The 14,187-nt window shown below is 43.6% G+C and overlaps 1 protein-coding gene across 4 annotated transcripts in view; it reads left to right on the forward strand.

The window, feature by feature from the left end:
- The window catches only part of LOC121859166 (glycine receptor subunit alpha-2-like), a 259,881-nt gene that overhangs the window by 223,785 nt on the left and 21,909 nt on the right, over positions 1–14,187 (forward strand). For all 4 annotated transcript variants that reach the window (XM_042355913.1, XM_042355915.1, XM_042355914.1 and 1 more), the window contains exons 8-9: positions 7,417–7,608; positions 8,574–8,642. In XM_042355913.1, the coding sequence (XP_042211847.1) occupies positions 7,417–7,608; positions 8,574–8,642 (261 nt within the window). The remainder of the gene's footprint in view (positions 1–7,416; positions 7,609–8,573; positions 8,643–14,187) is intronic.

Below are 14,187 nucleotides of genomic sequence, written 5' to 3' on the forward strand. Positions count from 1 at the left end.
TATTAGAAGCATAACGTGTTGTCTAATGGTAGACCCTGATGCCATATGGCATCACGAAAATTGTGACCAAGTCCCAGGTTGCTGATCTGACTTTCTGCTTCATTTACACGCAATTGCAGTGTCTCAATTGTTTCTCTTACCATTGACAACACAACATACATATATCGTTTCTCACTTTTGATCTTTTTTTCATTTTTGTATTTATAGTTCTTTATTATTAATATTATTATTATTACAGTTACTGTATTATTATCATCATTATTTTATTATTTAATTTTTGTTTGTTTTATCATAAATTTTATTTATTATGAATTATTATTATTATTATTGTTGTTGTTGTTGTTGTTGTTAATACATTTTCGCCCCCCAGGTCCCAATGTGGATCAGTGACCTGTGTCCGGGTGGGCTAATCCCCATAAAAAAAAATACACAAACTTTACCTCGACAGCTCAGGTAAACAGACAATATACATTGACAGTACAGGTATTCATTTAATGCACAGACAGAGCAGGGGTATACAAGCACTTTATGTACAGTAGACATAGCAGGTATATAAACAACCTTTATGGACAGTTCTGGTATATAATCAATATACATAGAAAGAGAACGTATGTGATGCACTGTACATAGACAATACCGGTATATAAATAGTGTATTAATGAAAACAAAAACCAAAATAAATAAAAATATGTTGCATATTTCCACTTGTTTCTGGTCTTGTCTGCATTAAGCAAAAAACGCCTTAAGCAAGATGTATTACAATGATTTACCTCAATGAATATCACAGATGAATAACTATACAGGTAACATTAATTATCAGTAATGAACCAGAATGAAGAGGTAATGCCATTTATATTCTATTTAGAGTGGATGTGACGTCACCAAGTCATTTGTGCAGAAAATGCGTTTTGGTTGATAAGAATTATTACGAAATACCGTATTGTTTGATGAATCATTTAATTGGTGATGGAATTGTGACCACATTACTTTTACTTTTATCCTTTTCACCACTGATAGGCTCGTTAGCCGCTTGGGCGATCGGTCACGTCTCTTTTACGCACTGTTGGCAAATACTGGGCATGCACTGGCTCCTGAATGTACCTGCTCCAGTGATTGTCAAGTCTAGTCTTGAAAGAGCTCACACTGTAATGACCACGGTCATACATGTTAGTTAGCGTAAAATCAGACGATTCATATTACGCTCAATAGCCCACAAAACATGTAGCTATGCCTTCTTTATTGAGTCCCCCATCTGAGACGTGCGTTTTCTCATCGCTTTAGGACTTCTGAGTACTCCGTTTTCTCTCAATCTTAGAGTGCACCCGAGACTCCGTTATTCCTTAGTATAACGACACAAAATTTGAAATTGCAACTGTAGTTGTATCTGTTAAGGCAACTTAGATATGTCTGATCACAGATAGAACATTCAAGATCCCTTGTGAGTGATGTTGAAAGCTTCAACTGGCTTTATTGTTAATAAACTTGTCAAGTAAGTGAGTGTCAAGTCTGTCAGTACGAGTGGCATGTCCTTATTTCGTCCTTGGGGATAACCATGAGTTTCCAATTGCCACTGAAGTTAGATTATTTTGATGCCCAAACATCAGAGAATCTGATGTTTTTAGTTTAGTTAGTGTCGGTTGTCTATTTAAGAAAGTCATTAAACTCCTGAAAATATTCTGTCAAACTCAAAATCTCCAAGACTTAACGGCTCCCAGGAAGAGCTCCTAGGCTGTTGTTTTGCGGTTTCCGGAAAAGTAGAGTTGTTAGTGTGTGTATTTAACGTCCATTTCACTTTTTCCTGACAAACTCAATCTCTGATTTGATTATATAAATAGACATAAGAAATTTACCTGACCCATGACACTGATTTTCATAGTTGAATGTACAGCGAATGAGTCGAATATATATATATATATATATATATATATATATATATATATATGCTGATATATTCGCTGTACATTCAACTATGAAAATCAGTGTCATGGGTCAGGTGAATTTCTTATATACAGTATGTATTAGCCGGACATGCACGAAGATAGCTCTCGGTGCGAAATCTTCCTCTCTTAAAAGAAATAATTCTCACATTTTGCACTTAAAGGCACGTCTTCTCTCTCCCGCTTATGAAAAACATGGACTCTCTGGAATTGCTTTTAATTAAAACAGTTATTGGCAGTGTGTGACTTGAGGCTTAACGCACCACACTGTGGTGCGTCCTCCTCCTCGTTCCCCTCTTCCTCGTCCCCCTCCTCCTTCCGCTGCTCCTCCTCCTCCTTTCGCTGCTCCTCCTCCTCTTTCTCTTCCTCCATCACCTCCTCTTCCTCTGCCTCCTCCTCCCCCTTCTCCTGTCTAACGTCCACCACCTCCTCCTCCTCCTACCTGACCTCCACCACCTCCTCCTCTTACCTGACCTCCACCACCACCTCCCCCTTCACTGCTGACCTTGCCATCTCCACCTCCTCTTCTACCTCCTTCTAACCCTCCTCCCCTTTCCTGCTGACATTACCACCTCCAGCTCTCTCTTCTTCCTCCCGACGTGTACCACCACCTCTTCCATCACTTGCTGACACCACCACCTCCTCTTCCCTTACTTGCTGACACCACCACCAAACTACTCCCTCACCTGCTAACAACACCCTTTCCAAACGCCTTTCCTCCTCCCTCCCTCCCACACACACACACACACACACACACACACACTGTACAGTCACCCAAAAAAGTCCTGTCGCTTCTCATCCTGAACCATGAACCCCAAGATTTAGACTTTTGAATCCGAAGCCTTTATGGACAGAATAATGAATCGGTGTCTACTGCTTCGGGTTCACGAGTCTCAATCTCGGTGTTCATGGTTCAGGATGAGAGGCAACAGGATTTTTTTGGGTGATTGTACTTAAAATGACACCTCTTGATTTTTTGTAACTATAATCGCTTTAAATTATTTTCTGTTAACTATAGTTTAAAACTGTTGACCCATAAAATATGAACTATTGTAACAATAAAAATAATAGTTTTTCTTTCCTGCCGTCAGCAGACGTTACTTCACAGCTGGTTGACTAATGATGAACGACAACGTGAGAATGGTAATATGTAAGAATAGCAACTTTTAAGAATGGTATCACATAAGAATGACGATATGTAAGAATGGTAACATGTGAAAGAGTATTAGGTAACCGTGTTTACGAGTATTTACTAGGTGGACACTTAACACAATGGTTCATTCTGGTGTATCAGTGTCTGGCTCAGTCTGGTTAAGTAGGTCTCATACTGGATTATTGTGTCCTTAATATATGAAGCTATTGTAATTAGTCAAGGGAAATAAGAAGACTGGTTTGGGTTTGGTTAGGTTAAGTTAGGTTGGATAAACTTGACCTAACTTAACCGGTTGGTTCTGTCTTCAAGATTTCAAGAAAGTTTAACTATTCCTAAAGTTATCAATAAACACATTTACAATTGAATAAAAATCTATATTTTGTATTTTATCAGTAGTGATAAAAAAAAATACCAACTGTCTTGTATCTAATTAATGAACACAATCAGGCTTTCGATATGCAGCTAAAAATTGATCGACGCGTGGAAGAGTCTAATAAATCACATATAAATGACATTGTGAGTATTATGAGGTGCACATGAACTCCCTGCCTCGCCCCAGCACCAGAATAACCTTTGATAATGACTGTATTCTGTTGGGTGTCAGGCTTCAGGGTGATATTTTAGCACTAGTGCCAGGTGTTTTTTTTACAAGACTTGTGATGCGCTTCTTCTGCTTCTTCTTCTCCTTTTTCTTTTTCTTTACTTCTTCTCCTCCTCCTCCTATCTTATTGATTGGCATTTCCTCTTCCTTATTTCCTCTTCTTTCTTTCTTTTGGTTCCTTCTTTTCCTTCTTACTTCTTGTTTCCTTTCCTCTTCTTCCCTTCTTACTTCTTTTTCCTTATTGCCTTCTTTCTTCTTGTTTCCTTTTTCCTTCTTGTTTTCTTCTTCTTGTTTGTTTCCTTTCTTTCTTGTTGCCTTCTTTCCTTTTTTCCTTCTTTCTTCTTGTTTCCTTTTTTCTTTCTTGTTGCCTTCTTTCTTCTTGTTTCCTTCTTTACTTTTTGTTCTTCTTTCTTCTCGTTTCCTTCTTTCCTTCTCTCCTTGTTTCATTTTCTCTTCTTTTTCTTATTTCTTTTCCTTCTTTTTCTTCCTTCCTACTTATTTCATTTCATCTTCTTTCTTTTATCCATCTAGGGGTTTGTAGTTTACAACTTCTATGCATTTGAGATTTTATATTTCATAATTTTAATCCGGGTAAATAATGACGCCCCCATCAGGCACCAAAACCAGGTCCAGAATTTACGTCCGGCCACTCTGAGGCTTTCAGCTCCTCCTTGGACTCTAATATGGGTAATATTTTACTCCAACAGCCTTCAATTTTTGCCCATATCGCTCCTTGTCCGCGGCAGGAAGTGATTCACTTTTAGTTCAAATCCACAATTCAGTTCATAATTTATAACGCATTCATCGTTGTTCGTATATTGTGCTTTGTACGCCTCTTATCATTGGCTGTACGGGTGTGACGTCATTACTAAAGTATCCTATGGTAGTACAGTAGTTTAAAATTTACTCACCTGGAAAGAAAATAGATGTGCTTACATGTCAACAATTTGGTAATCGGATGCAGATGGAGAGATTATGACAGACAGGTAAGAATTGTCCAGAATTGTCCACACGAAAGCAATCATAAACTTAAATGTTATTTAAAAATTTCTAAACTATGAACTAGACTAATTTATATAAACTAGATATATTTACCAGGTTCTTTGTCAAACCTCAGGAGCTTCATGGGGTAGTAACGTTTGTGGCGCCTCTTTAATTATTTAATATTTATATTTTATTAATAGACAAGTAAGCGAACAGCATCCGGGAATGAGTTTGTTAAAATGCACAGCAGCGTATACAGAAAACCTGACTAATTAACGGTGAAATTAACATCCAGCTGTACAGCATGATCGAGAAATAACTGACACATTTTAAACTTATGTAAAATTCTGCCTCTGTTATCATACATCATACATAACATATACATCATACATAATATACATGCACCATGCAGGTATATAAAACATACTATACATCAAACATATAACACAACATAGATGCCATACTTCTCTTCTACCTTATACATCAAGATCTAGATACATATTCTTTTCCATCAACCTGTTTTTAAATGAATCATATTTACTTACGTCAAATTATTGCGTCAAATGCTAACAATATTGTTTTGTTCCGGAACGAGAATGAAATCCACTTGTGACTGAAGGCATCCACTTACCACAATTGATATTCAGTTGGCCTTCAGGCCGATGGAACTCTCTTTTATTTCTCTCTTCCTAAGTCGAGCATTCGATATAACAAGAGTAATATTTATCATCGTGTTATGGATACACACAGGCAGTATCTACTGTCCTCCAGTTGTTCCTTTATCCTAAGTTGGAATTAGGGTGTAACAGGATCAGTTCAAGTCTAATTTTTATTCTGCTGGGCCAGGTCGGTCATACACTCGCCACTAAACAATATATTTAAAGTGTAAACTGCATGTGAGTGTGCATTACCACGACCTGTGTTTGTTAACTCTTGTTGTGAAAGTGTTTGGTCAAGCAGACGCTAAACATACTTTGTTGAGGAAACAGATGTAGCTTATTATGGTGGCTACGGAACAATAAGTCATCGTACTCCGAGTTTACGTCACCGTATTCCAGGGGCTATAAGTCGTCGTAATCCAGGGATTAAGTCATCTTATTTAAGGGGTTAAGTCATCGTACCCCAGGGGTACCTTGCCTTAACCGTGGGAGTTAAGGCATGGTACTCGAGAGGTTAGTCATCGTACTCCACGGGATAATTCATCGTATGTCAGGGGTTATCATCGTATGTCAGGGGTTACTTGTATTTCAGGAGTTAAGTAATCGTACCAAATAGCTTTAATAATCGTACTCAAGGATTAAGCAAACACACACTAGGGCTTAAATCACTGTACACTCGAGTGGTTAAGCTCACAAGTGGAAAGTGTGAAAAGTACGAATTCCCTATTTTCAGGCATATTAATCTGTATAATATAGTCACCATTTTGAGGAAAAGTTATTCGTAAGCTCCTTTTACACTTCACAATCTCGATCAGTCTCGGGTACTGAGGTCGTCGGAAAAATAAAGTGAGAGTAGCTTCTCTGATCCAGCAAGGTTTGATTGTATACTGAAATCTGTTATCTGTTTTCGTTCTCATCCTGTTTAGCTGTTATTTTTTATTTGTGGGATTCAGTTTATTATGGAATACATTTCTCTTCATTATTCACTGTTGGGTAAATGGTAGTGAATGTTGATTACATAAATCCTTCTTTCTGATGTATACCAAAACCACCACCTGGACACATCATCAATGTATTACTGGTTTAGTTCCTATACATAATATTTTGGTGTGCTAACTCACCACTGATGTGAATTCTTTAAGTACAATATATCATTTAGAGTTCGTTGTGTAGCTGTGTTTCATGGCAGTGTACAGTATATGTCATAATCTGTATAATGGTGTAATGGTCAGCATGCTCGCCTAAAAGCGAGTGGACCCGGGTTCGATCCCCGGGCAGGATGAAACTATGGGCAAGTTTCTTTACGCCATTTACCTCTGTCTACCCAGCAGTAATTGGGAACCTGGATGTTAATCGATTTGCGGATCGTGTTCCGGGGTAATGGTTCGCCAGTGCAGTTGGCGAGTTGTCCGGTCTTCTCGGATTATTCCTTGACACTGGGTCATACAGCTCGTTAACTTAGGGTGTGGTTGCTGAGTTGGCGACAGTTTCTGCACATTAAACAAATTCACGCCTAGGTGGCCCTTGGGTCGGCCATCCTCGTTACACGAGGGGCAACGATTATTACATGGTTTTCCGCAGTAAAACTTTCACTCATGCAATAATTAAAATAACCAAAAGGAAAAAAGGAAAGAGATCTTGTCGTGTTAGACCAATGTACAGTACAAGTTTGCTGAGGTTCAAATTAATCGATTCAGAATTTAAGAACTGACAAGAAATACAAGTAAAACATTGCCTCCCTCTTTTTAAAGAGGCATAATTAACTTAGGTGTTCTTGAATATTATCCATCCCAACACATTTTACCAGAAGATTAACCACCCTTACGCTACCTGGGAGGGGGATAGGTTAGGTTAGGTTAGGTTAGGTTAGGTTAGGTTAGGTTAGGTTAGCATTTGGCTTGGTCATGTTAGCAATAGGTTAGGTTCAGTTAGGCTAGGTTTGGTTAGGTTAGGTTAGGTTAGGCCAGGTTGTTGTCAGATGCTCGAACTTTTGATGTCTGATAATTTATCAAATTAGTAGATGTTAAGTATTTTAACATATTATTATTTTGAGGTATTTTAAGTGATGTTATTGTCGGGCAGGTAACTACAGCTGTCTAGTGGCGGAGTTCCACATGCGTCGCGCCATCGGCTTCCACCTAGTACAGAGTTACCTGCCCACCATCCTCATCGTGGTCATCTCGTGGGTCTCCTTCTGGATGGATGTTGACTCCGTGCCCGGCCGAACTACCTTGGGCGTCACCACTCTCCTCACTGTCTCTTCCAAGTCCTCAGGTAAGTCGCCACTCTCCTCACTGTCTCGTCCAGATGACACCACTCTCCTCACTGTCTCCTCCAGATGTCACCACTCTCCTCACTGTCTCCTCCAAGTGACACCCACGTGAAGGATGTATAATGTGACACCCACGCGAAGGATGTATGATGTGACACCCACGTGAAGGATGTATACTGTGACTCCCACGTGAAGGATGTATAACTTGACACTCACGTGAAGGATGTATAATGTGACACCCACGTGAAGGATGTATAACTTGACACCCACGTGAAGGATGTATAATGTGACACCCACGTGAAGGATGTATAACTTGACACTCACGTGAAGGATGTATAATGTGACACCCACGTGAAGGATGTATAACTTGACACCCACGTGAAAAATGTATGACGTCATACCCACGTGAAGTATACATAATGTAATATCCGCGTGAAAGTCTTGGTTTAGCACCACCAGGAGCGAGAGAGAGAACCACACCTCCCTCCCCTCATCACTAGTTGTTCTTGTGTGTCTTGCCCCTGAGGTGAAGTGCTCAGTGTGCAGGTAAAAGGCTTAGATTCCAGTGTGTGTGTGTGCACGCGCGCGTACGTACGTGTGTGTGCGTGTGCACGCGCTCGCTCTTATAGCTGTATTAACATACGTCTTTGAGAGCCCAAGCTTATGTATCTAATAATGTTGAATAAGAAGGCAATGATACTTAACACTCTTCTTATAAGAAAATTTCTAATTAATGTCGAGTATTATCTGAAGTCGAACATATTCATATTATACAATGATGTTAATAATAACTAAGAACTTCTAATGATATTTTGTAAGATTATTGTTGTTTAAAAGTATTTCTGAACTTCAACAACGAATGTCTTTAAGCGCATACACTAAGTCATTTGTTCTTAAAGACTCTTGAGTTAGGTTTTGTGAAGGTTGTTGTTAGCATTATGCTTAAGTTGTGTTTATTGTCCTGCAGGAATCCAGGGGGGGCTACCTCAAGTGTCCTATGTGAAGGCCATTGACGTCTGGATGGGAGCCTGTACAGGTATGTTCATTCCCTGACCAGCTACCTTTCTTCACCAGGTACTATACCTTCCCTCACCAGGCTCTTTTCCCCCACCAGCTACTTTCCCCCACCAGCTACTTTCCCCCATCAGGTTCCTTCCCTCACCATGTACTTTCCCTCACTATGTATCTTAATATAACTCTCAAGCGTCATGAATCCATCCAACATTTTCCTAAATATACAGTACAAGGAAATAGAATGAATCACGTGTTGTTATATATTAATAATAGATATATTACAGTTTGATGGATCACTGTATCGTATCTAAAGTGACAGAAACTAGAAACGTTATATATATTAAAAAAAACCATTCAGCTTTGAGACTGATTACAAAAAATTATATCCATAAACACGACAAGTTTATAATATAGATAAATTGGTTGTCTTAACTTGAATCAATATGAAGTTTATTACAACATCAGTGGTCTGAACTAAAGTGGATTGGTCAGGACTGGCTTGAACTGGTTAGGACTGGTGAATTGGTCTGGACTGGTCTGTACTGGTCAGGAATTTAAGTATTGAAGTTCCTTGTACCATATATCTAGTGTGTACTGACCTAAAACACAGTAGGTCTGGGAGACTCACGTATTCCACACCTACTCCGCACATAGTATTACACCTACTCCGTCACATATTACTACACCTACTCCGTCATATATTACTACACTTACTCCGTCACAAAGTATTACACTTACTCCGTCACGTAGTATTACACCTACTCCGTCACTTAGTATTACACCTCCGTCACATAGTATTACACCTACTCCGTCACATAGTATCACACCTACTCCGTCACATAGTATTACACCTACTCTGTCACGTAGTATTACACCTGCTCCGCCATATAGTATTACGCCTATTCCGTCACGTAGTATTACACCTACTCCGTCACATATTACTACACTTACTCCGTCACAAAGTATTACACTTACTCCGTCACGTAGTATTACACCTACTCCTGCACATAGTATTATACCTACTCCGTCACATATTACTACACCTACTCCGTCATATATTACTACACTTACTCCGTCACAAAGTATTACACTTACTCACACGTAGTATTACACCTACTCCGTCACTTAGTATTACACTCAGTATTACACCTACTCCGTCACATAGTATTACACCTACTCCGTCACATAGTATTACACCTACTCTGTCACGTAGTATTACACCTACCCGTCACATAGTATTACACCTACTCCGTCACATAGTATTACACCTACTCCGTCACATATTACTACACCTACTCCGTCACATATTACTACACCTACTGCGTCACGTAGTATTGCACCTACTCCGTCACGTAGTATTACACCTACTCCGTCACGTAGTATTACACCTACTCCGTCACATAGTATTACACTTACTCTGTCACATATTACTACACCTACTCCGTCACGTAGTATTACACCTACTCCGTCACATATTACTACACCAACTCCGTCACGTAGTATTACACCTGCTCCGCCATATAGTATTAAACCTACTCCGTAACATTACACCTGCTCCACCATATAGTATTACACCTACTCCGTTACATTACACCTGCTCCGCCATATAGTATTACACCTACTCCGTTACATTACACCTGCTCCGCCATATAGTATTACACCTACTCCATTACATTACACCTGCTCCGCCATATAGCATTACACCTCCTCCGCCATATAGCATTACACCTACTCCGTTACATTACACCTCCTCCGCCATATAGCATTACACCTCCTCCGCCATATAGCATTACACCTACACTACGTTACATTACACCTGCTCCGCCATAGCATTACACCCTCCGCATATAGCATTACACCTGGTTACATTACACCTGCTCCGCCATATAGCATTATATCTACCTTACATTACACTTGCTCCGCCATATAGCATTATATCTACCCGTTACATTACACTGCTCCGCCATAGCATTATATCTACCCGTTACATTACACCTGCTCCGCCATATAGCATTATATCTACTCCGTTACATTACACCTGCTCCGCCATATAGCATTACACCTACTCCGTTACATTACACCTGCTCCGCCATATAGTATTACACCTACTCCATTACATTACACCTGCTCCGCCATATAGCATTACACCTACTCCATCACATTAGACCTGCTCTGTCACATAGCATTACACCTACTCCGTCACATAGCATTCCACCTACTCCGTCACATAGCATTACACCTACTCCGTCACATAGCATTACTCCTAAACCGTCACATAGCATTACACCTACTCCGTCACATTAGACCTGCTGTCACATAGCATTACACCTACTCCGTCACATAGCATTACATCTATTCCGTCATATAGCATTACTCCTAAACCGTCACATAGCATTACACCTACTCCGTCACATTAGACCTGCTGTCACATAGCATTACACCTACTCCGTCACATAGCATTACTCCTAAACCGTCACATAGCATTACACCTGTGGTGTGGTGGATGTAATCCTAGACAAGGTTCTTGAAACTCCAGGGCACGAGCAGTAGATATATTCAATAAGTGTACAAGACTGGGCGTGATAGCCAACCGATACAGGAGCGATTACTAGGGACCCCGGACCGTAGGTAGGCCGAGGCCGATCTGAGGGAAATTAGCTAGCTAGGCAAGGGGAGTTGCTAGACATTCCTAGGACAATAAATGAGGTCTTCTAATTACTCGACTAGCGCGGTACAGACATAGTACATCGGGACATAGTAAATGAACATAGGCATTAGACATAAGCATAGACATCAGACATGCTATAATAATATGTAGTAATACAGACATGTGAATAAATGGTACAATGAATGGTAACAAGAGTCCTGGTGTCAGGCGTGTTCACATATCTTGGTATGTACATATCTATACACCTCCCTCCCCCTTTACGCTCGTAGTGCAATCTCGAGCGGCTACGGACTCTTTTTCCATGAGTCGGGGGGAGCGGCGAGGGACAATGGGAGGATCAACTGACGACCTTCGTTCCTGGTCTGGGCAAGGGGACACAGGGGACGGGGAGGAGGGTTCGTCACTAGAGGATGGCACTGGGCGGAGATGGCGTCTGTTTCGCCACCACACACGACCACTGGGGAGGCGGACTTGGTACGAACGAGGCTCGCCACGGCCCATGACGACCCCAACCTTGTCCCAGCGGTGTGACGTCGGGTCCTGGATTCGTACTTGCTGGCCGACGGCCAACCTGGGAAGGGGGCGGGCTTGGGCGTCATAGTGGCTTGTCACTTGGGCCATCCGGGCAGCCTCACGGCGGTCACACTCGTCCGCCTTGATCTGCCATTCATCTAAGAAGGACTGGGGGTGGGCAGGCACACAAGTACGAAGGGGGCGGCCATACAACACCTGGGCAGGAGAGCGTCCGGCAGGGGTAGGGGTGTTACGGAGTTCCAGTAGGCCCCTGTCGAACTCCTCGCAGTCCAGGTTCCCCGTCGGTGCTGTCTTGAGGATGAGGTATTTTACGGACTTTACCGCTGCCTCGGCGTGGCCATTCGCCTGCGGGTAATGAGGGGAGGTGACGATGTGGTGGACGCCCCAGCGTTCGGCGAAGCTCTTGAACTCGTGGCTATTGAACGGGGGCCCACCGTCGGTTCGGAGGCGGAGAGGCACTCCGACTTCCCGGAAGAAGCAACAAAACATCCGGATGACCCTGGAAGAGGTGGTGTCCCGACCACAGGGAACTACCACGGGCCATCCAGAGAGCCTGTCGGCGACCACCAGGAAAGACTTTCCGGCCACATTAAAGAAGTCGGCGGACACGGACTCAAAGGGCCGCTTTGGGAGGTCATTGCACAGGTACGGCTCTTGTTGCTGGCTGGGCTGGAGTTGCTGGCAAGGCTCACAGGCCTCAACCGTGCTCTTAATATCGGCGTCAATACCAGGCCAGAAGACGGTCTGACGGGCTCTGCGCCTGGTGGCTTCAACGCCGCGGTGGCTGTCATGGAGGCGGGATAAGGTGCGCCGGCGGAGGGCAGCGGGAACGACGATCCTGGGGCCGTACAACACCAGCTCTCCGTCCGCATAGAGGCTATCCCTTAGCTTCCAGAAGGGGAGGGCGGAGGCGTGAATGTCGTAGCGGTTGGTGGGGAATCCAGCGGAGACGTAGTCGAGGAGTTGGACGTATGCCGGGTCTTGAGCGGCGGCGATGCGAAGCTCCTGGAGAGTCCTATCGTCTTCGATGGAGGGCGTCGTCGTCGTCTTGTCAGCAAGAGAAGTGGCTGTGTGTGTCACTAAAGACCGAACGTGAGCAGCGGCCGTGGTACAGTCGACTTCATCTTCAGGTGTGGGGCGACTAACAGGGGCTCGGGAGAGGGCGTCTGGTATGCACAGAAGCTTCCCGGCGCGCCACACAGCTGTAAAGACGTAAGGGGCGGTCTTCTCTTTGAGACGTTGGAGGCGAGGATTTTCGATGGCGTCCAACGTGTAGTGATTAAGAATGGGTATGAGCGGGCGATGGTCCGTCATGAGGGTGAAATGCCCAAGGCCGAACAGGTAAAGGCGGCACTTGGCCATAGCCCAGGCGACTGCCAGCATCTCTAGTTCAATGGTGGCGTATCTGGTCTCCGTGTCCGTCAAAAACCTGGAGCCACACTGAACTAAGCACAGTCTACCCTGGCCGTGGTCTTGAAGGAGGGCATATCCGAGGCCGTATAGACGGGAGGCGTCGGTCTGGAGGACCACTGGTAAGGACGGGTCGAAGGGTGCCAGGACTGGTGGTGACAGCAACGCCTTCTTAACATTCCTGAACGCTAGGTCGTGGTCAGGAGTCCAGAGGAAAGAGCGCTTGGGGCTCATGAGGGGGCGTAGAGGTTGGGCTGATGTGGCGATTTTAGGGGAGAAGTCGGCCAGCTGATTTACCAGGCCCATAAATGAGCGAAGGTCGGTCAGGTTCGCTGGAGTAGGGAAGTCCCTGATGGCCTTGACCTTCTCCTCATCAGCTGAGATCCCCTCTGGCGAGATGTTGTAGCCGCAGTAGTTAACTTGGGGGGCGGCGACCACAAATTTATCTTTGTTCAGGGTGATACCATGGGCACGACATCTTGTGAGCATCAGATGAACTCGGTTCAAGTGGGCCGGGAGATCATCGTCGAAGAGCAGGATGTCATCTACGACCTTCACGCAGTTGGTGACACCCTGCAGAGCCATATCCCCACGGAGGCAGTACGCATCCCCCGTTGCTGCGAAGCCCATGGGTCCGCGGCAGTGTTGGAAGCGGCCGTAGGGCGTGATGAATGTAGTGAGGTGGCGATCTTCTTCCGCCAGGTCGACTTGCCAGTACCCATGTAGTGCATCCGCCGTGGTAAAGAACTTTGCAGACGGGGTGACGCTGCGGACTGCTTGGATGGGCGTAGGCGATGGATGGGCGGGACGGGAGACCTGCGAGTTGAGATGGGTGAGGTCCACTGTGATGCGAACACCTACAGGCTTGGGTGCCAAGACCATAGGGTGGCACCACTCGGAGGGCTCCTCACCGGCGTGTCTGATGATCCCCTGCTGCACCAGAGAATCGAGCTCT

Source organism: Homarus americanus, unplaced genomic scaffold, assembly GCF_018991925.1.
Source record: "Homarus americanus isolate GMGI-L3 unplaced genomic scaffold, GMGI_Hamer_2.0 scaffold50924, whole genome shotgun sequence".
NCBI classification, from domain to species: domain Eukaryota; kingdom Metazoa; phylum Arthropoda; class Malacostraca; order Decapoda; family Nephropidae; genus Homarus; species Homarus americanus.